Here is a 24,277-nt window from a genome sequence, read left to right on the forward strand (position 1 = left end):
AGCACCAAATATACTTCTGGACTGCATTACTCTAAGTGGTGAGAATGTATATTTCAGGGTAGGATTTCAGGTCTTTGGCCAGATGGTTGGGGCAATATTTTTAACAAGGTAGTTCTATCAGAGGAAATTTTATGACACACATTTGATAATGATCTCCAACTTGTAAGACCAGGTCTAACCTTAGTCTGTAAATGTTTATGCATAAAAAATTTCATTAGATTAGATCAATTCCAGCTGTTTCAAAGCATTGCTATCACATTTTTGTTTTATGTTCATTTAAAAAATACATCCTGAAATATTCTTAAAAATACAAGGAAAATACCTTGTAAAATTACCTAGTCTGTTTTAGCAAGATCAAGTCTATCCTCTATAGTAAAATGCCCTCAATATTCTATTATTTAGTTAAAATGAGCTTATTGTTTTGTATTTGTTCATATCATCACAGGGAGACATTTTAGTGTTTGATTCTATCAGATTGTAAATGTTAACCCATAAAAATCATCTAACAGTGCCTATGCTCTTATTTTTTTAAATTAACAATCAAGCATGTAAGTATACAAAAAGCAGAATGGCTAATGAGTCACACTACTTAGAAATAATTACTCAGATTTATTAGGCATTATTGCACTGATTGCCTGACAAGTCAAGGTACCATAGTTAGCGATTCTACTCTTTGGGGTGAAGGCAATGCTATTTACCATGTTAAATTAATCTGTTTCTTTCTGATTAAAGGTAAATTTCTTCCTTTTTTTAATAAAATAAATTTATATACCCTCTTTGAGAAAATATAAACATGAGGTTTGTATAGCAATACTTTACATAAATATGCATACACACAAATGTTTCTGCATATATGTATATATAATATCTACATTATACATATATACAAAATGTATGCATAGATAATTTTTCCAAATCTATTTCACAAGCAATAAATTTTAATTTTACCACAATTCCTTTCTGGTAACCTCATTAAAAAGTACAATAACAACTATTGTGTATTTCTATAGGAATACAAAAAAATAAAACATTTATTGATATATGTCAATCATTTAACATTGTAAAAAATGGCCCCAAACGGAGATTTTGAGATGTCAAAAGTGGCTTACATAAATCATAGATAATTTCCAAATTATTGGACATAAAGTAAATGAGATGATTCTTAAATTGATATACACTTAGAGAATTACTACATCAATATATATTTCCATACTTGATGACTATCTATGGATGTCTTATGTGATCTGAAAAGAATTCTCTGCCTTTAACTTACTCTACTGTGATACAAATCAATGGATGATATTCATATGTGAAACATACTCCATGAACCTAGACACATTTAGATCAAGTCTAAAATATACTTAGGGCATTAAATTGGTTAATAATACATATTTTCTGGAATTATTAATGTTCATAAGTAACAGTACCCTGAGTGCTATAGATAATATGAGTTATTGCAATGCCCAGAAGAGTACCTATAACTTTATTTTTCCCCTCACCCTCATTACCACCAAGAAAGGACACTGGAAATCAAATAAATGAGAATATTATAATTAGGAATCTTCTCAGTCTATTCAATCTTTTAAAAATAAATTCCAAACATTGTACCTTGTTACTGATTAGCAAAATAATGTATCATGTACACCTCATTTGTGATGTGGAGATTTTTGTGTCTTGTATCATTGTGAATAAACTCTATTATTATATATTATAGCACCAGAATTAAAATTCATTTCTACCATTGTTGGTCTAACAAAGTCCTAGCTGTAGTAATCACTAAACATTTAAATAAACATATTGCTGAACATTTTTTTGTGTATGTGAATAAGCTTACTTGTGAAATATGCTGCTAAGCAGTTAATGAATTAAAAAAAAAACATTGTGAATATATTTGGATAAACCACTTTAGAAATGTTACTCAAGGAAGTTTATCCTGTGCAATACATTTCCCTGAAGTAAATACATTTATACAATTATTCCATTGATTGAAAGTCTTCATTTCAATACTATAAGCATACTAAGCACTTGTTTTGGTGCTGATGTTGATTATAGTTGGTTTCACAATGACATGCAATTTTTTTTTTTTTTGGTACCAATGATTGAACCCAGGGACTCTTTACCACTGAATCACATTCTCAGTCCTTTTTTTACTTTGAGACAGGGTCTTGATCAGTTGCAAGTGCCTCACTAAATTGCTAAGACTGGCTTTGAACTCACAATCCTCCTGCCTCAGCCACCAGAGTTGCTGGGATTATGCCTGGCATGAAATGCATTTTTGAAGAACTGACACAGCATCTTTTCTCCTCCTATGTCCCACTTTATTCAGCCCTATAAGTAGCAATGTATAGCATTATACAATTAATGCCAAATTGGTAACATGTATTTTTTTCTAGATGCCTTGTAGCAAAATGTTAGGACAAAGATGAGAGACATGTTTTCCAAAACCTGGAGGCTCCCACTTACTTCTTGCTCTGCCCTTCTGTGAATTAAAAACTATTCAATAGGACTGCTTTTAGAATGCAAGATTAGTCTTGAAATAGTACAGATAGGAGTAGAACGTAGTAAAGATGATAAATATAAAATAATATCATAATATTTCTCATGATGCTTGACATTTTGACAGGACATCACAGTATTTCACATGTTATTGGAAAATGATAAAATATTGTAATTACCAGGCCATTTATCTCAGAAATTTAACATAAAGCTTCACTGTTTCATCCATTAAAAAAATGGGGCAGGCAAGTATAAGACTCTCTCACCTTCACTAATGATGGAGAAATAATTAGAGATGTATGATTAGAGTATTAATTATTCACTAACTAATGACCAGGGAGATGAATGATGAGCCTTTCCACACCTTATTTAATGAACTGTATGTGGACATCATGCCATTCAATATCGAAATATGAAAGGTTGGTGAGGGAAGAGATATCTACACAGTCTCAAAATCTCATCTATAGATTTCTTATTAATTTTCAAAGGGGAAATATCCAGAGTAGGCAAATCCATAGCTATAGAAAACAGATTAGTAGTTTCCAATGGCTAGGGAGAGGGGTGAATAGGGAATGACTTTAATTGGAAAAAATTTTGATGTAAGGGTGATGAAGGAATACTAAAATTAGATAGCAGTGATGGTTGTACAATTATGTGAATATATTAAAAACACTTAATTGTATACCTTAAAAAGATGGATTTTATGGAATATACATTTTATATTTAAAAAGCTGCTATTAAAAAGAAGATACCTGATGGACACTGCCATAACCAAATGATCAAACTCAGTATCACCAATACTGGAGAACATTGTCACAAATACTATAAGGCGATTCACATCACTTTCATCAACATTCCACATCATATCACCAACTTTGTCTTTACCAGGAATGTCTATCCTGATTTTTGCCCAGTGGAATCATTCTAAATCACTCATGCCTGAAGGTTGCTATTTAAATTCCAGAATGGAATTGAAATCCGTAACATCGTAACATCGTTGTGCCTTTCATTTTACTGTTATTATAATGCTGAGTATTTTTAGGGAAATCCTCTATTGTTAATGGTTCCTTTCTGTATGTATTCCTACTTCCTCTCCCTACCCTCCCTTGTTATGGGTTAGCATCCACATATCAGAGAGAATATTCAACTATTGTTTTGGGGGAGTCTGGTTTATTTCACTTAGCATGATATTCTCATTTACCAGCAAATACCATAATTTCATAAACATTGCCATTGTTCCCTGACATGGTAGTCTAAATGGCTCTTTTCCACAGATACTCTTATTAAACAGTGTGGTATTAGGATTACTAACTATAAATTCATTTTCTGTTTTGATATGTTTTTAATGATAACATCAATGAATGAAGTGTCCATTCTATTTTCATGCTATATAACATGTGCATTTTCTTCTTTCAATATGAAAAATTTTTACATGAATATTTTAATTTTTAGATATATATATAAAACAATAAGGTGTATTTTGACATATTATACATACATAGGGTTCAACCCATTACAATATTGATCTCATTTTTTGTGGTTGAATATGATGTGACATTATACTGGTCATATATTCATATATGAACATAGGAGAGTTATGTCTGATTCATTCTACTATCTTTTCTATTCCCATTCCCCTCCATTCTCTTCATTTTCCTTTGTCTAAGTCAATGAACTTCTATACTTCCTCTCACTACCCTCTCTTGTTATGGGTTAGCATCCACATATCAGAGAGAATATTCAACTATTGTTTTGGGGGGGTCTGGTTTATTTCACTTAGCATGATATTCTCCAGTTCTATCCATTTACCAGCAAATGCCATGATTTCATTCTTCTTAAAGGTTGAGTAATATTCCATTGTATGTATGTACCACATTTTCTTTATTGATTCATCTGTTGAAGAACACATAGTTTTGTTCCATAGTCTAGCTATTGTGAATTGAGTTGCTATAAACATTGATGTAGCTGTGTCACTGTGCTGATTTTAAGACCTTTGTGTATAAGCACAGGAGTGGGATAACTGGGTCAAATGGTGGTTTCAATGCAAGTGTTCTAAGGAATACCCATACTACTTTCCAGAGTGGTTGGACAAAATTGCAGTCCCACCAGCAATGTATCAGTGTACCTTCTTCCCAATATCCTTGCCAACATTTATTGTTCCTTGTATTATTGACAATTACCCCTGGGGTTACAGGCATACACTAACATGCCTGGATGGTGCACCACCATGACCAGTCTCTTAACATCTTTTCTCCATGGTCAACTTTGTTTTCAAGATTATATATTTCATCTTCATTGCTGTCTTCCAAAGGTCTATTCTGTTGGTTATGCTTTCTTTTTTTTTATTGATTGTTCAAAACATTACAGAGCTCATGATATATCATCTTTCATACATTAGACTCAATTGGGTTTTGAACTCCCATTTTTACCCCAAATACAGATTGCAGAATCACAACTGTTACATACTCACATTATTACATAATGGCATATTAGTGACTGTTGTATTCTGCTACCTTTCCTATCCCCTACTATCCCCCCTCCCCTCCCCTCCCCTCCCATCTTCCCTCTCTACCTCCTCTGCTGTTGTTCAATTCTCTCCCCTTTTTCCCCCCTCCCCCTTGCCCCTCATAACCTCTTATAATTTTGTGTATCATTGAAGGTCTCTTACCATTTCCATATGCTTTCCCTTCTCTCTCCCTTTCTCTCCCCCCATTCGTCTTTGTTTACTATTAGTCTTTTCCTCATGCTCTTCCTTCCTGTTCTGTTCTTAGTTGCTCTCTTTATATCAAAGAAGACATTTGGCATTTGTTTTTTAGGGCTTGGCTAGCTTCACTTAGCATAATCTGCTCTAATGCCATCCATTTCCCTGAAAATTCTATGATTTTGTCATTTCTTAGTGCTGCATAATACTCCATTGTGTACAGATGCCACATTTTTTTTTTATCCATTCATCTATTGAAGGGCATCTAGGTTGGTTCCACAGTCTAGCTATTGTGAATTGTGCCACTATGATCATTGATGTGGCCGTATCCCTATAGTGCGCTCTTTTAAGGTCCTCAGGGAATAGTCCGAGAAGGGCGATAGCTGGGTCGAATGGTGGATCCATTCCCAGCTTTCCCAGGAATCTCCATACTGCTTTCCAAATTGGCCTCACCATTTTGCAGTCCCACCAGCAGTGTACAAGTGTACCCTTTTCCCCACATCCCCGCCAACACTTATTGTTGTTTGACTTCATAATGGCTGCCAATCTTACTGGAGTGAGATGGTATCTTAGGGTGGTTTTGATTTGCATTTCTCTGACTGCTAGAGATGGTGAGCATTTTTTCATGTACTTGTTGATTGATTGTATGTCCTCCTCTGAGAAGTGTCTGTTCAGGTCCTTGGCCCATTTGTTGATTGGGTTGTTTGTTATCTTATTGTTTAATTTTTTGAGTTCTTTGTACATTCTGGATATTAGGGCTCTATCTGAGGTGTGAGGGGTAAAAATTTGTTCCCATGATGTAGGCTCCCTATTTACCTCTCTTATTGTTTCTCTTGCTGAGAAAAAACTTTTTAGTTTAAGTAAGTCCCATTTGTTTATTCTTGTTATTAACTCTTGGGCTATGGGCGTCCTATTAAGGAATTTGGAGCCTGACCCCACTATATGTAGATCAGAGCCAACTTTTTCTTCTATCAGATGGACTGTCTCTGATTTGATATCTAGCTCCTTGATCCATTTTGAGTTAACTTTTGTGGATGGCGAGAGAAAGGGATTCAATTTCATTTTGTTGCATATGGATTTCCAATTTTCCCAGCACCATTTGTTGAAGATGCTATCCTTCCTCCATTGCATGTTTTTAGCTCCTTTATCAAATATAAGATAGTTGTAACTTTGTGGATTAGTCTCTGTGTCCTCTATTCTGTACCATTGGTCCACCTGCCTGTTTGGTACCAGTACCATGCTGTTTTTGTTACTATTGCTTTGTAGTACAGTTTGAACTCTGGTATCGCTATACCGCCTGATTCACACTTCCTGCTTAGAATTGCTTTTGCTATTCTGGGTCTTTTGTCTTTCCCTATGAATTTCATGATTGCTTTATCTATTTCAACAAGAAATGCCGTTGGGATTTTGATTGGCATCGCATTAAACCTGTAGAGAACTTTTGGTAATATCGCCATTTTGATGATGTTAGTTCTGCCTATCCATGAACAGGGTACGTTTTTCCATCTTCTGAGATCTTCTTCTATCTCTCTCTTTAGGGTTCTGTAGTTTTCATTGTATAGATCTTTCACCTCTTTTGTTAGGTTGATTCCCAAGTATCTTATTTTCTTTGAGGATATTGTGAATGGAGTGGTTTTCCTTATTTCCATTTCAGAGGTTTTGTTGCTGATATACAGGAATGCCTTTGATTTATGCATGTTGATTTTATAACCTGCTACTTTGCTGAATTCATTTATTAACTCTAGCAGCTTCTTTGTAGACCCTTTTGGGTCTGTTAGGTATATTATCATGTCATCCGCAAATAGCGATAATTTAATTTCTTCTTTTCCTATTTTTATGCCTTTAATTTCTTTTGTCTGTCTAATTGGTCTGTCTAGTACTTCGAGAACTAAATTGAATAGAAGTGGTGATAGAGGGCATCCCTGTCTTGTTCCAGATTTTAGAGGGAATGCCTTCAGTTTTTCTCCGTTTAGGATGATGCTAGCCTGAGGTTTAGCATATATAGCTTTTACAATGTTGAGGTAAGTTCCTGTTATCCCTAGTTTTTCTAGTGTTTTGAACATAAAGGGATGCTGTACTTTGTCAAATGCTTTTTCTGCATCTATTGAGATGATCATATGGTTCTTGTCTTTAAGTCTGTTGATGTGGTGAATAGCATTTATTGATTTCCGTATATTGAACCAGCCTTGCATCCCAGGGATGAATCCTACTTGATCATGGTGCACAAGTTTTTTGATATGTTTTTGTATTCGATTCGCCAGAATTTTATTGAGAATTTTTGCATCCAAGTTCATTAGAGATATTGGTCTGTAGTTTTCTTTCTTTGAAGTGTCTTTGTCTGGTTTTGGGATCAGAGTGATGTTGGCCTCATAGAATGAATTTGGAAGAGCTCCTTCTTTTTCTATTTCTTGAAATAGCTTGAAAAGTATTGGTATTAATTCTTCTTTGAAGGTTTTGTAGAACTCCGCTGTATACCCATCTGGTCCAGGGCTTTTCTTGGTTGGTAGTCTTTTGATGGCTTCTTCTATTTCTTCCTTTGTTATTGGTCTGTTTAAATTGTGTGTGTCTTCCTGTCTCAATCTGGGCAGATCATATGCCTTAAGAAATTTATCGATATCTTCACTATCTTCTGTTTTATTGGAATATAGGGTTTCAAAATACTTTCTAATTATCTTCTGTATTTCTGTAGTGTCTGTTGTGATATTGCCTTTTTCATCCCGTATGTTGGTAATTTGAGTTTTCTCTCTTCTTCTCTTTGTTAGCATGGCTAAGGGCCTGTCTATCTTATTTATTTTTTCAAAGAACCAAATTTTAGTTTTATCAATTTTTTCATTTTTTTTTGTTTCAATTTCGTTGATTTCTGCTCTAATTTTAATTATTTCTTGTCTTCTACTACATTTGCTGTTGTTTTGCTCTTCCTTTTTTAGGTTTTTGAGGTGTAGTGTGAGTTCATTTATTTGTTGGTTATTTCTTTTTTTGAGGAAAGAACTCCAAGAAATGAATTTAACTCTTAAAACTGCTTTCATTGTGTCCCATAGATTCCTGTATGTTGTGTCTGTATTATCATTTGTCTCTAAGAATTTTTTCATCTCCTCCTTTATGTCTTCTGTAACCCATTGATCATTCAGTAACATATTGTTCATTTTCCATTTGATGTAGGATTTTCCCTTCCTTCTTTTATCATTGATTTCCAATTTCATTCCATTGTGATCAGATATGGTGCATGGTATTATCTCCATGCCTTTATATTTACTAAGCATTGCCTTATGGCATAATATATGGTCTATCTTTGAGTAGGATCCATGTGCTGCTGAGAAGAACGTGTATCCACTTGATGATGGTTGATATATTCTATATATGTCGGTTAAGTCTAGGTTATTGATTGTGCTGTTGAGTTGTATAGTTTCTTTATTCAGTTTTTGTCTAGAGGATCTGTCTAATGGCGAGAGCGGTGTGTTGAAGTCACCCATAATTATTGTGTTGTGGTCTATTTGACTCTTGAACTTGAGGAGAGTTTGTTTTATGAACGTTGTAGCTCCATTGTTTAGTGCATACAAATTGATAATTGTTGTCTTGTTGGTGGATGGTTCCTTTTAACAGGATATAGTGTCCTTCTTTATCCTTCTTGATTAACTTAGGTTTAAAGTTGATTTTATTCGATATGAGTATGGCCACTCCTGCTTGCTTCCGAGGGCCATGTGAGTGGTATGATTTTTCCCAACCTTTTACCTTCAGCCTGTGTATGTCTTTTCCTATCATATGAGTCTCTTGAAGGCAGCATATTGTTGGATTTGTTTTTTTGATCCAGGTTACTAGCCTATGTCTCTTGATTGGTGAGTTTAGGCCATTAACATTTAAGGTTATAATTGAGATATGATTTGTACTTCCAGTCATGCTTCTTTATTTATTTATTTTAGTTTGGCTGTTTTTACTTTTTGGTTATTTTCCTCCCCCTTTATTGAGACACCTCCTGCTGTTAGTTTTGGGCACTATTTTTCAATTCCTCTTCTTGTAGTATTTTGCTCAAAATGCTTTGCAGTGCTGATTTTCTTGCTGCAAATTCTTTTAGCTTTTGTTTATCGTGAAAGATTTTAATTTCATTGTCAAATCTGAAGCTTAATTTTGCTGGATACAGTATTCTTGGTTGGAATCCATTATTTTTCAGCGTTTGAAATACATTGTTCCAGGATCTTCTCACTTTCAAAGTCTGTGATGAGAAATCAGTCGTTAACCTAATTGGTTTACCCCTGAATGTAATCTGTCTCTTTTCTCTCGTAGCTTTTAATATTCTCTCCTTGTTCTGTATGTTGGCTCTCTTCATAATTATATTTCTTGGAGTTGGTCTATTATGGTTTTGAATGTTTGGGGTCCTGTAGGCTTCCAGGATTTGGCAATCCATTTCATCTTTCATCTCTGGGAAGTTTTCTAGAATTATTTCATTTAATATGCTGTCCATTCCTTTGGTTTGAGTCTCTGTGCCTTCTTCTATCCCGATGACCCTCAAATTTGTTTTTTTTATGACATCCCATATCTCTTGAATAGATTGCTCATGGGATTTAAGCATCTTTTCTGTGTTGACTATATTCTTTTCAAGTTGATAAACCTTGTCTTCATTATCTGATGTTCTGACTTCTACTTGATCAAGTCTGTTTGTAATATTCTCGTTTGAGCTTTTAATTTGGTTTATATTTTCCTGCAATTCTAGGATTATTGTTTGATTTTTTTAAAGATATCTATCTCCTAGTAGAGCTCGTTCTTTGCCATTTGAATTTGTTTGTTTAATTCGTTTTCAAAATATACTTTTATTGCTTGGACTTGCTGTCTCATGTCTTCCCTAATATTCCTTTCCATTCGAGTTAGGTAGGCCTTGAGTTCATTCCCTATCCCTGCTTCTGATGTTTCTATGTCCTCCTGTAGAATTAAGTTGTCCTGTATTGTTTGTACTCCTTTTTTCCCTTGTTTTCTCATGTTGTCCACGTTACTTTCCAGCTCTATTTGATTGCCGTGTTTCTGCTCTCTTCTATAGATTTGTTTTGGTTCTGTATTACTCTGTTGTTTCTTCTTTGTGTTGTTAAACTGTGCCTGCTAATGTGGTATCTGCTTGGAAGGGATTCCGACGGCCGAGCTCCAGTGACGTCACTACTCTGCTATGACGGGCCCCAGGCTCCTTGCTGGGGTGTCCTAATGGGGGCTGTGTGACTGGACTGTCTCTGTTTGGTTTCAGCTCCCCGTCGAGGCAGGCGGGCAGTCTCCAGCCGCCCAGTATCTCAGGCAGCGGGCGGGTGATTGGTCACCGGCGGGGGAGTGGACTTCAGCTGCCCAGTCTCGCGGGCAGCGGGCCAGCTGTCGCCGGTGGGCGGGCGATCTCTAGGCACCCCGTCCTGCAGTCGGTAGCCGGCGGGCGGGTGTTCTCCTACCGCCCAGTTACGCGGGCAGTGGGTGAACTGTCGCCGGCGGGCCTGCAGTTTCCAGCTGCCCAGTCGCGAGGGCCTGGCCTCTAGTCCCCTAGTTTCTCCTGCTAGTCTTGGTTTCTCCTGCTAGACCAGATTTCCCCTGAGTGATGGCTCTCGGCAGTTCAAACTGCACTCTGGACCTGCCGTTTGTTGGGTGTGGAGGGTGTCTATTGGGGACCCCGGCACTCTATTGTTTTGTTCCCGTTGTGGGGGATAGAACTGTACCGCTTCCTTCCCCCTCTGAAATTCCGTACTCAGCCCTGGAGTCAGTGCGGGCTCATCCAGCAGGATTCCACAGAATTGTAGCCACTTTTCTCCCTGCTTGCTAATTAATTACTTCTCTGCGGCGCCCCGCCTTCTGTAGCCGTGGGGAAGGCCGAGCAAATCAGTCAGCCCGGATCCCCGGGGTCGCACAATTGGCTATTGGGATCCCTGGCACTCTATCATTTTGATTTTTTCTGCTTGCCCCTCCCCCAGCGCTGGCTAGACAGGTTTCGTTTTGGCTGCTGATGGGAGGGGGAGTTGAAGGTCAGGTGTCTCTAGTTTTCTCCTAGTCTTTATGCGGGCTCACTCTGATACTCCCTCCCCTGGAAAGCCTAGGAGAGCCTAGGAGACACAGACCTGTTTTATTGTTGCAGTCTGTCGGAGAGTGGTGGTGGATACTTCAGCTCTCCAAGATGGTGGCCGCTGATTGCCTTGGAGGAGTTTGCGTTGTGGGGGACGGGACTGTATCGCTTCCTTCCCCATCAGAAATCCCGTACTCAGCCCGGGGGTCAGTGTAGGCTTGGCCGGCGGCGTTCCACCGAATGGCAGCCACTTTCCTCCCTGCTTGCTAATTAATCGCTTCTCTGTGGCGTCCCGCCTTCTGTAGCCGCAGGGCAGGCCAGGCGAATCAGTCAGCCCGGATCTCCGTTGTGGGGGACGGGACTGTATCGCTTCCTTCCCCGTCTGAAATCCCGTACTCAGCCCCGGGGTCAGTGCGGGCTTGGCCGGCGGGGTTCCACCAAATGGCCTGGTTATGCTTTCCATTGAACTCTTAACTTGATTTATTGATTCCTTCATTTCAAGGCTTTCTACTTGATTTTCTTTCAGAATCTCTATATGTTCATTGAAGTGATCTTTCAATTTCCATATTTTGTTTCTTATTTCACACCTTACATTGCTCTTTATTTTGCAGATCAGTTTGACTATGTTTATTTTAAATTCCATCTCTGACATTTCTTCCACTGTGGTGTCATTAGAATCTGTTATTGAAGTATCTTTGTTTTTTTGGGGTGATTTGTTACCCTGATTTTTCATGTTTTTGTGTGTCTACTCATCTATCTGGATGGATCTGATGATGTAGAGTTTCTATGTTATGGATTTATACTGTTCTTCTATGTTACTAGTATCTCACAGATTGGGGGGAGTCCCTTATAGCAATGAGTTATGCAAACAATATATAGCAGTAGACTAGATCCTTAATTCCTATTTTAATATCTGGTGTTAATTTGTACAATACGTTGACAGTGGAATCCTGAATTTCCAAAAGTAAAAATAGTATATAGTCATGTATTATGGCTGGCTTAAAATCAAACAATAGGTGCTGTCCATGGCTTCTGCTGTATTAATTATTGATGTGACATTGGTGGTAAGGGGAGATGTTCTATACCTCAGTTAGTGTTAGGAAGTGTTAGGGATAGAGTTTAGTACATGTAAAGAATAAGAGATAGGAGGATAGAAAAAAATGTTTGTGATTTCAAAGGGTGAATAGGGATGATGCAGTGGTAACTTAGGATATGTTGTTGGCTTGGAAGGGTACCAAAAAATAGAAGAATATAAAGGAGGAGAGAGAGAGAGAGAGAATGGAATTTGGTGTCAAGAATGTAGAAATGAGAAGGGGAGACAAAGGTGATAGTCTTGATAAATATGATACAGAACAAAATCCAAATAAGCTAATCATAACCCCTAACCTCAAAATACAGAGCATGGGAAAATAACACCTTTGGGGAAAAAAATTGATAAAACAACAACAACAACAAAATCTACAACAACAACAGACCCCCCCCCCCCAAAATGAATGAAATAACAACAACAAAAACAAAAACAAAGCTAGAAATGAGGAGAGAGAGAAACAAATATGATTATGCATAGGAGTTCTTGAATCAGTCAGTACACATTTAAATACAAGAAAAATCCAATATGGAAACCTTAAATCAGAAAGCAAAACAGAACTACTGCCACAATAAACAAGCCACAACAGCAACAACAAGAACAAAAAAGAAAAATCTTGGTGAAATATTAAGAAATTAAGGAGTCGTATCCACTGTGGTGGGCAAAATAGTGAGTGTATGTGTGCACTGACTGTGCCCACTTGGTTTTCTTTTTGTTTCCTCTTCAAGTATGATCTATGGGCTGTGGGTTGTGTGTCTTTCCTTTTTATTGTGTTGCTCACCGTATTGAAGGTTGGGGTTTAAGACTCCCCTTCTTGGGAGATTATTGTGGGCAGGCTAGGCTGCAGACCTGGAGGCAGAGTGGAATGCTGGGGAAGCTGAATTGCAGGCTGGCAGCAAAGCAGCTAGCCATCTCCATGAGGCAGGTGGATCAGGGCCTGGTGCTTGATCCTGGGGACTGGCCAGTCATGAAACTTCATGCTGGACCAGGTGGGTCTTTTGGAAAAGCAGCTGGGTGGATCAAGGCTGGCCCCAGGACCTGCAGGCTAGCCACAAAATTGCAAGCAATGTGCCAGGTCAGGGGCCAGGGAGAAGTTGGGAGACTTGGGAGCTGGAAGGCCCTATTGGGTACCAAACTGATGCCGGACCTGGTGAGTCCCAGGAACTAGTGGATACTGAACTGGGGAGGGAGTCAGGGACTTGGCTGGTGCTGGGACCCCATGAGTGCCAGTCTAGGTGAGCCACAGGAACCTGGTACATACTGGACCTGTTGGTTGCACAAGCTGAGAGCAAAATGCCCTAATGCCCTCTTACAACCATCTGACCCACTATAGCCAGCCCTGTCAATCCCCACCAGCCTCAGAACTCACAGAGCTGGGGAGAGCCCAATTCTCTCCAGCCTCTCTAACCTGTGTTCCCTTAGGTGGTATGTTCCCAGTTTCTGACTTTCCACAGGTTTGCTAGGCTTACACAGGCCTACACAGACCTAGCTGCAAACTCATGGGTCTGGGTTTCCAGTTTCCATAGGCTACACTGGCTGGTGTAGAGGTTTTTGTTTTGTTTTTATCTGATTAATGAGTCAAACGGTCTCTGAATCCCTCCAGTCTCAGGATTTTTTAATCTAAGCCTGTGGGAGATGTGGTATTCTTACAGTTTCAGTTCTGGGTAGCCCCTTACAAGAGAAATGTTTCCTCACGCTAATCTGCCATCTTGCCTCTCTGTGCTTGTACATTTTCTGTACTATATGCTCCCTGAAAGAATGTGGCTAAGTAAATTTTGTATACGTTGGTTATTCTTTAAAAATTTTTCTGTTAGTGCATCATAGTTATACATAATAGCATGGTTCATTTTGATATATTCATAAGTGTGTAGAACATGATTTCTTGCATTTCAATCCCCAGTACTTCCTCTTTCCTTTCCTTCTTCCCTTTTCCTAATCCTCTTCCTCTACCTTGTTGGTCTTACTTCTATTTATTTATTGTTTTTAATTGGAGCATTATAGCTATACTATAAAAGTGGAATTAATTGTGATATATACATGCAAGCACATAACATAATTTGGTTAATTTCATTCTTCAGTTTTTCTCCCTCCCCTTCAACCATCTTTCTCTACCCTACTTTTCTCCCTTCTGTTTTCATGAGATCCCTTTATAAATTCTTTATTTCTGGTCGCAGTGGCACATATCTGTAATCCCAGTTACTTGGGAGGCTGAGTAAGGCAAGATGATTGCATTTTTGAGGTCAGCTTTGGCAATTTAGTGAGGTCCTAAGCAACTTAGTGATACAATGTCTCAAAATAAAATAAAGTAAATAAGTAAATGGGACTGGGAATGTGGCTCAGTGGTAAAGCCTCCCTGGGTTCAAACCCATGAATCAAAAATAATAAATAAATAAATAAATTACTTATTTCTCTCTTGCTTTCACATATAAGAGAAAACATTCAACCCTTGAATTTCTGTATTTGGCTTATTTGGCTTAGCATGATGTTCTCCAGTTCTATTGGTAAATGACACAATTTCCTTCCTTCTTATGGCATTTTATATGTTGATTATTCTTTGCTCTAAAGAACATCTAAAATTGAATGTTATAATCTTCAGTTAACTAGTATTACAAGAGAATGTAAACCAACAGTTTATTTCTGTTTTTTTTTTTTTTTTTTTTTTTTTTGCCCTTGGAAAGAAATTTATTTTCATTAATTATTTAGCATTTTACAAATAGGAAGTGATAGTGCTTGTTTGTTTGTTATTTTGGTAGTTATCTTTTGTAGTATTGTCCACAAGCTGGCTTTTAAACGAACAGAAGAATAGAAGTATTCTTATGAAAACACAAGAGACTAGTATAAGCAGAACAGAGAATGAATCACCACAAATAAATGACATTTAAATCAAAGTCCCAGGCTCACCCTGATCTTTTGGTATTCGGAGGAACTCAGATGACCCCAGTTTTGTTTTTGTCCTCCCACCCCCAATTATTTTTTTTTTCCTATTTAAGGCAAGGGAGCTGGGATTTGAAAAGCCCATACCACACAGCCATTGCTTATGGGCATTCCCTAAGGAACCTAAACTTCCAGGCTCTTTTAGTTTTAAGCAGCTTTAGTAGCCTAAGGGAAGTTCTCTGAAGAAAGTTATACTGTGTCCATTCAGAGAACAGGAGCATAGCACAAGTATATAATATCTTAGATGATAAGGGCTTAAGGGCAGAACTTCCACAGCATTTGCTTTTCTCTTTTATCTCACCCTTCTATATTCATAGTTAAAACAAAAACTAACAATTTTTTCCATAATGGCAGTGATAATGGTGTCTTTGGGTAAACTATGTTATTTAATCTAAACAATTATTACTTTGAATAAATTAACTCGGGTTCCACTTCAACTCTAAAATGACCCAAATCTGTGTTTATGTACCTGCATAGTGACAATCTATATTCTAGAACACACTTGACAGTGGAATTTACAATCTTTGTTAAAACTTTAAAAATAAAAGTTTTCAAACCTTTTAAGATAGATATGTTGTTAATAAACACAAAGGCAGTGGGAAGAAAAAGATGAATAATTTGTGTCAACATCATTAAAGGAATCTGGGATACTTAGAAATATTTCACTGTATTTACTGCTTATGAAAATTTTATTTTATTGAAATATAATGTTTTCACTTTTAGGTTTTCACTTCCAGTTACAGCAACAGCAGAAAACTGTATTCTTACTATATATCCATATTTGGCAATTCATCTTGATAAGCAAAAAATTATTTTAAAGGATGGTAAGTTGCTTATGATTGTTTTCTCTCTAACTCATTGTACAGATTCTTGTTACCCAGGGCCAATATCTAGATATAGAGTGAATTTTAAATTAACAGGTGTTTATTAAACAGCTGCCATTGCCAGGACTTGTGTTTCTTATCAGTAGTAGAATATGACAGTGTCTCTTGATTCCAAAAGTTAACAATCTAATAAAAGATACATAAATAAATTATTTACTAAGAATATTTAATTAAGGACTTTATATATGAGCCAGTTGAAGTGTTGGGCATGTGGAGGTGGTACAGAGATTATTGCTGATGTTGGGGTTCTGGAATGATTTATAGAAGAGATGACATTCATGTAGAGCTTGACAAACGATGATCTTGACCAGGATGGTTTGTGCAAACAGTGAAATAGCAAAAACATAGGGTTGTAATGGGAGACATAAGGCATGAGATGGAGGTGCAGGGCCATACTGTTTAGCCCTTTATTTTATAGTTCTGGAAACATTCTGTGGATTTTTGAATATCAATGATTTATAAAGGGAGCAGTTGCTGGGATATATTCATATAAAATAAATTAAGGAAGCATAGAGAATAGTTCAGTAGAACAGCTGAGATTGCTGCAGGAGAGATTGTGAGAAAAGCTAAGATCAAAGGTACATAATTACAAATTGAAAGCAGGAATAAATTTCAGATCAGTTGTCAGAAAGGTTACTGTAGTTAATAATTACACATTGTGTTCTTAAAAAATGTAAAGAAAGTGGTGGATATAATGTGTTCTCATCACAAAATTGATAACTATATGAGATAATGTATTTATAAATTAGCTAGATATAACCATTTCACAATGTATGCTTCAAAATAACAGGGTGGACACAATAAATATAGAAAATTATCTGTCAATTAAAATTAATTAATTAATTAGAGCTGAGCATATGGCTCAGTGGTAATTTCCTAGCATGTGTGAGGCTCTTGGTTTAATCCTCAGCAAAAATATAAATAAAGAAACAAATAAGGCTGGGGATGTGGCTCAAGCGGTAGCGCGCTCGCCTGGCATGCGTGCGGCCCGGGTTCGATCCTCAGCACCACATACCAACAAAGATGTTGTGTCTGCCGAGAACTAAGAAAAAATAAATAAATATTAAAAAAAAAGAAACAAATAAAAAAAAACAATTAATGAATTAATTAAAAAGAAAATAAGGAAAAGAAAAAAAAGCAAAAAAGTAATAGAAAAAAGTTAGTGAATAGGGAGAAATTGAAATGAAAGACACAGAAGAGAACAAATGATGGAGTAAGTCCCAGAGAAGAGAAAAGGTGAAGCATGGGGGGGGAAAACTCCATCTTAGTAGTCTGGCAAGTCCTTAATTTTTAGTGCTGAGTTGAAGGGTCTTTTCAGTGTTTTAACCAGTTTTCTCATTTTCTCCACTTGCTTCTTCAAACATTTACCAATCTGATGAAACCCATTCAATCTGTTCTGTCTCAGTCTCAGAGAATGCCATTTTTCTTACTGTTGAAAAGAGATAGAGACCATCAGACAATAACGCTCTGAAGTTCCAAATATCAAGCATGTGCTGGAACCCATCATACCTCCTTTTCCTCTAGTCACAAGGACAGAAGCCAGTATGCAGGCCCTTCCTTTATCTAAATCTCATTACCCAGAAACTCTACTATATCGAATAACCTTGCTTATACTTGCTTGTCAATTTTTGCCTCCCTCTTATGTACTTTAGTTCAGTTTCCAGGAAGTCAGCAGGGAGGAGAAGGGAGACTATATATTTTTAGGAAAATTCCAAGGAGTTAGTAAACAGAGCAGATTTAGGCCACGTATTCCTTACTTATTCCTTATTTCCCAATCTTATTGTCAATTAACTTCCTAGAGATAGGGAGAAAAGTAGCAGAGGAAAGTAAGCAATTAGAGTACCTCACCTCCTTTTAACAGGAAATGAATTTTAGGAGTGATCAAGAAGCATTATTTGCCTACTGGGCGTGTCTAAGAGTGTTGATTATTCCCCACTTCTCTTTCTTGAGACTATCTCTGGGCTTCTACATGCCATACTTCTCTGGGTTTTCTCTAACTTAAGACTATTCCTTCCAAGCATCTTTCATGAATTCTTCTTCCTCTCTCTGTATTTTTTAATTCTTTGCATCTGTTGGAGTTCTGACCCCTCTTTTCCCTTCTATGGCTTCAATTATAATACATGGGATATATCTCCAATGCTAATCCCTTTCAGAGATTCAGGAATTCAGAATTCAACTGAATTCTGGATGCCTTTCATTGTATTCCCACAGGCCTCCCCCAAACAGCATGACCAAAACTAAACTCCCCTTTCTGGAATTTTCTCATCCTTCTGTATATCCTACTTCTGTAGATTTACCTACAACAGATTAGGTAGGTCCTTATCCAGATACTAAACTGTCATCCTTAATGATGTCATCTCTCTATCATACTACACCTCCAGTCCAACAAATCCTACACTTTGCCTTCTAAATGCCTCTCAAATCATCTCACTTCTTTCTCTCTCCAGTGACAGTACATACATTCAAGTTCCTGTAATGTCTTCTTAGGATCAATGCAGATTTCTAAACTATTCTCCTGCTTCCTCTGAAGACCCCATATGGCATTACCCTACACAATGACCTTATTCCAGACAACTTTCCCTTTATGCTCAAGCCACAATAAACTTCTGTAAGTTTTTCTAGCATCCAGATCTTACTAATAATCTTTCCTATCTGGAGCATTTTTCTACAAAACTCTACATCATCTGCATACCTAAAATCATTCCTGCCTCTACAAGCAAGGGTTTTGCATTCTCTGGTAAATGTTCATAGTTTTGAGCAATTTCCATCACTGCCCTTAACACATTTTTACTTAATATGCCTATTACCTATATCCCTTTCTAGATATTGTTATCTATAAGGCATTGAGAATAGGAATCATTTCTCTCCTTTTCACTCTTGTATCCACAATGCCTCACACAGTGTGTGGTAAATAAAAGGTATTTATTCAATATTACAGAATGGGTCATCTGAATTATAGAACATCAGAAAGGCATCTCTTAGCTATACATTTTCATAAGAGAGTGGCTATATGTGGAATAGTGTCTTCTGAGCATAAAAAAAACATTGAAAGCAGTTTATGGAATTATCTAATTGGCAGGATGAAGAGAAAGACAAAGATCTCAGAATTTTGACATATTGTCAAAATTTAAAAGATTTTTCTGACTAATTCTAATATGTTATATTTTTATATTCTTCTAATGTACTGGGGTACGAGAGAATTTCTAGAATGCAATATAAAGGAATAGGAATGGGTTCAGACTCACACAACCTGGAGAGAAATTCTCTTTTGTGTTTTAAACTCATTATTTTGCCATATGATTTTATTTTTAATTCTCAGGTGCTCAAATTTATCATCTTTCATTAAACAACATGTGTATATAAGATAATAGCAGGATATTAATAATATGTGTTTTATCTATTCAAAGGGCTTTTGTGATAACTCATAGACTATAAATACCTAGAAGGTATTATTTTTACTATGGTTTCATTACTACTGCTATTATCACTGATGGTGATTGCTTTATCACTTTTGTATTTTTATAATATCCTATAAAAATGAGTAATTGCTATATAATTGGTAATATTGTTACAGCTTTAAAAGAAAAAAATGAATAAATTCTTTGTGTTTCTTTGATGATTGAACATGAAATGCATGGACTAAAAATAATACATCCATTTGGGGAAATATTTGTAGAAGTATGTATAATAATTTCTAGTATATATTTAATGCTTTCCAGGTATGTGGTGTTCTGCTAATTTCCTTGCATTTGTTACATAATTTAGTCCTCCCCAAAATTCTAAGTTAGATACCCTTATAGATCTCACTTTACAGATTAAGAAGGTGACTAATGGAGAGGCTGAGAAGCTTGTCCCAGGGGATTCTATCCAAGTTTGTGAGACTTCAGAACATACATATTTAGCTCCTATGCTCTATAAGACGGCATGCCCAATAAAGGTGAAATTTTAAATTAAGTATACCCCTAAAGCAAGGCAGTATAATTAATTGGTTACTGCTTATATGCTAGATTTAAACAGAATAATGTGAACAAATGACTTTGGTTGAAAGGATGGAATTGGGGCTTTGTACTCACTGTAGGAACTTTTTATCATTTGATAAATTTAAAACAATGCCTAATGCAACTTCAAATAGTTTTATCACCGAACTATCTAAAACTTACTCCTATGTAGACTATCATGGTATAGCTTTCTGGAAAATATTGAATGTAAAATAGTTAAAAATGTCTATGAGATTCTGTAACACACACACACACACAGACACACACACACACACACATACAGTTGTATATTCTGATGCGTGGACTTACATAAACATGTACTGGCTTTGATCAGCACTGCCTTTGGTTGGTTGAGATTTCTGCTTTGCAAACCCCCTCTCTAAATATACATAGTAAATCTAGCAGGAAGATACATTAAATTTGTTTATCAGCTCATAACCAAGCAGTGATTTCACTTGAGTGAGTTAACTAGGAAAAAAATTACTTTTGTTAGTAATACTTTTCTTTTATCTTTTTTTGAACATCATATGTAATAATTCCATTTTGGGGGTATTGAAAATTTAAAATGTTTTACATATTTTTATTTATCCTAAAGTTGAATATTGTTTATTCTGCAATAATTTTGATATACTATAATAATTGCTTTATCAAATAAATTTTAGTTTAGAAAGTTATTATCAATATTAACTTTTTTGTCATCTTATTTGAAGTATAATAAATATTTTAGACTTTTTTCAGGTTCAGTAATTTGCTGGTGAATTCCATGAATGTTTATTTTACTTACTATTGCCCAATGTGTCACTTGTAGATAAAGATGGAAATCCTATGAAGTCTAGAGGCAGTTTTACGTTTCCCCACCAGGATGTCGAATTACCCTCTTCTGCTTCAATAAATATGACATCCACTGCTACTAAATTTAATGATGCTGAACTTACAAGTGGAAACTTATTTGTTGGTATGTGGCAAATATAGTGTATTTCTCAAATGTAGTCCTTGATGTGGTCTGCTTAATATCTTTTAATTTAAAAGTTAGTTCTTTTCTAGTAAGAAATCCATGGATTTGTCAGTAGTTTTAAGTAGGTCATCTGCTTCAAGAGTTCTCTCCAATGAGCAATGGCAGAAACTCTCTTGATTTGCAACACCTCTAGTATTTAAATACATTTCCCTAGGCCAAAAAAGTAAAAATAGTTGCATTTATTAACTGGTTTAGTACAAAAAAACCTTGAGAGTAGTTGCTTATGTATGCTGCCTAACAGATGTTTCAGTAATATTTAACAAAATATCCAGTGGATGTTCTGTAAATTTTTTGTGACATTATAGGAGACCTCTGTATAGAGTTTGGGAACTGCAGAACTATGGTTTTGTCATTTCATTATCTAGGTGGACCCATGGTTAAACCATCTTTTAAAAAGTGAACACTGCTAAATATGCATTTGATATTACTTGCAATTAACTGCGCAAATATTTCTTTCCCTAGATATGGGTAATAATTGAAACTTTTTCTTTTTATTGAATGAACCAAACCAACTTAAATAGTATGAAGATAGTTTCCAGTTGGTTTGCTTTTGTGTCATGTAATAGGCAGATTTTTTTTTTTAAAGAGAGAGTGAGAGAAAAAGAGAGAGAGAGAGGATTTTTTTTTAATATTTATTTTTTAGTTTTTCGGCAGACACAACATCTTTGTATGTGGTGCTGAGGATCGAACCCGGGCTGCACGCATGTCAGGCAAGCGTGCTACCACTTGAGCCACATCCCCAGCCCGGCAGATATTTTTAAAAAGAAAATTGATAATATCATTCTATATTTTTGAAATTTTCCATAATTCAAAAAGTATTTTGTTTTATTTAAATACTTAATTTAAAGAGAACATCATTTTGAATCTGAAATCAATATTTTTGTTTCTATAATTCTTTCAGCTGAAGTTTAGTTTTGTCTAATAAACAAAGGTAAAGAATTGTCAAGACATTTTTCTTATGTAGTTAGAAGTAAAAGCTTCCACTTTGGGAATATTTTCATATACCATTAAGGCAAAAAGAAAATAGAATTGTTTCCTTTTGAAATTCATAAATTTTAAAAACATTATTTGAGTATTTGAATGTAAGTATATTCTCATTATTTATTTTGCAATATAGTAAATTGACTCAGAGGAATAGATATAGCTGTAAGAATATTTTGCTCTGTTGTCAAGTAATCATTTTTATAAACAAATGTGAATTTTAGGAATGGACACATTACAAGAAGATTTGGACTTTTATGAAAGCAAAACACCGAAAATGGCAGATGATGGAAAGGAGGAGAAAAATGAGCAATTCTTTTCTCTGGAAGAAGGATCAAAGGCATATAACTTCTTTCAGAAGGTTGTAAATGCAGCCCAGACATGGTTCAGTCTCTTTGGCTGGCCTGAAGGACCTCATTCTCTTTCCATTCCAGAGACTATAAGAAGGTGATAGTTATATGTTTCTCTAAATTTCTTTCTTCATATCATATTCTGAAATATGATCTGTTTATTGGGTTAATTTTAAGTGAAATGAAATATTAAATTATTGGTAAGCTATTAAAAGTGATAAGTTATAAAGAGGCTAGAAAGAAGAGTAAAAAATGGAAATATAAATTCTTTAGGCTACATATAATTTTAAATTTCTTCTAAATATCTGATAATTTTAGGAAAGTACTGAAAAATCACTGGACCTCAGTTTCCTGATGTGTGAATTAAGAAGGGTAAACTATGAGTAGAAAAAGTCCTTTTAAATTAAAAAAATTAGGAAAGCATACATTTTAATATAAATAAGCTATCAGTTCTAGATCCAGAGTATAGTTTGGTATACAGATGGTAGTATTTAAAAAAAAAAAAAAACATTTTTTGAGTTGTAGATGGATATGATACTTTTATTTTATTTATTTATTTTTATGTGGTGCTAGGATCCAACCCAGGGTCTCACATGTTCCAGGGGAGCCTCCACTCTACTGCTTACCACAATCCCGACCCTTAGATGGCAGTATTAGTGAACAAGGCCAGATTTCCTTTAACACTGTCTCCTCTTTGACAACACATTTACATTCCTCCTTTCAAGTGTTTTATTACTCAACATGTCTAAAATTGTTAAACTTCTTCAGTTTTATCAAATTACTAACCTCTGTTGTTCATTTAAACAAGCGTTTGGGCACCTCCCTTGTTTCAGTGTTGCTGATATAATGGAACCTCAGAACACTTTTTTGCCTCCTTTCTCAGCACTTGCAGGTTTAACTAAATCTATAATAATTTTCCAATATGTTATTGCTTTTCTTTTTTTTAATGGACAATTTCACTGACTTAATTGATGAATATTTCTTTATGCTGTAGGGAAAATTAATGCAACAGAAACTGAAAATTTCCATATTTGATCATAAAATCAACTGGCTAGAGGGAATTTTTCAGAAACTTTTCAGTTTTTTGCTTTGGTGTTTGTTTCACTAAACATTTTACCTGAGTTAAAAATTTAAAGTCATTATACCTTAATGATTCATTTTCATTTTGGGGAAAAGCATTGATTAAGCATTTAAAAATTATTATTCATCACTTGTGACTAGTGTTTCTGTTTTAAAATTCTCCTTTATGAAGTTTTAGTCTGATCTTAATTTAAAATTATAATTTTATTTTTTCTTCATTTTAGGTTTTATCAATTTATTTATTTATCTATTTGGTCTCATATAAGTTCTTGGATAAATTTATCCATTTCTGTGTTTCTTAAATCACGGGATGCTGTTTTTTTCTTATGATTCATGTTTTCTTTAAATTTGAGTTGTGTTTTTAACTATTTTCAAGCCTAAAAATTTCTCTTTATTCTACTTTGGCTGCAATGCAGAAATTTTACCACTAAGCATTCTAATTTTTGTTGTTTTTATAAGCCTTAGGATTTTGGTTTTAATTTTCTCCATGCCTTTTACTATTATACTGATTGGTAATGTACAATATATTATTATAAACATACATCATTATTTATTTGCCAATTCACATTCATCAGGGGGCATTTACTTATGCTATTTCATTATATTTTGTTTGTATAAATAATGCAGAGATGAATACATTTGTTTATAAATAGTAGCAGACATTTTTTGATATTAAATAGAAAATATCTCAGAGGTGATATGATGAGACCAAACAACGCACACTTGTAAAAG

General features: G+C 35.6%; 1 protein-coding gene across 1 annotated transcript in view; it reads left to right on the forward strand.

The window, feature by feature from the left end:
• Positions 1 to 24,277, forward strand: part of CFAP47 (cilia and flagella associated protein 47) — a gene marked incomplete at both ends in the record, with an annotated part of 427,079 nt that overhangs the window by 119,897 nt on the left and 282,905 nt on the right. Inside the window, 3 exons of the mRNA XM_081278126.1 lie at positions 15,961 to 16,061; positions 20,928 to 21,074; positions 22,340 to 22,562. Coding sequence (XP_081134252.1) covers positions 15,961 to 16,061; positions 20,928 to 21,074; positions 22,340 to 22,562 — 471 coding nt within the window. The remainder of the gene's footprint in view (positions 1 to 15,960; positions 16,062 to 20,927; positions 21,075 to 22,339; positions 22,563 to 24,277) is intronic.

The sequence above is a fragment of the Spermophilus citellus genome, assembly GCF_964194105.1.
Source record: "Spermophilus citellus genome assembly, chromosome: X".
Taxonomy (NCBI): Eukaryota; Metazoa; Chordata; class Mammalia; order Rodentia; family Sciuridae; genus Spermophilus; species Spermophilus citellus.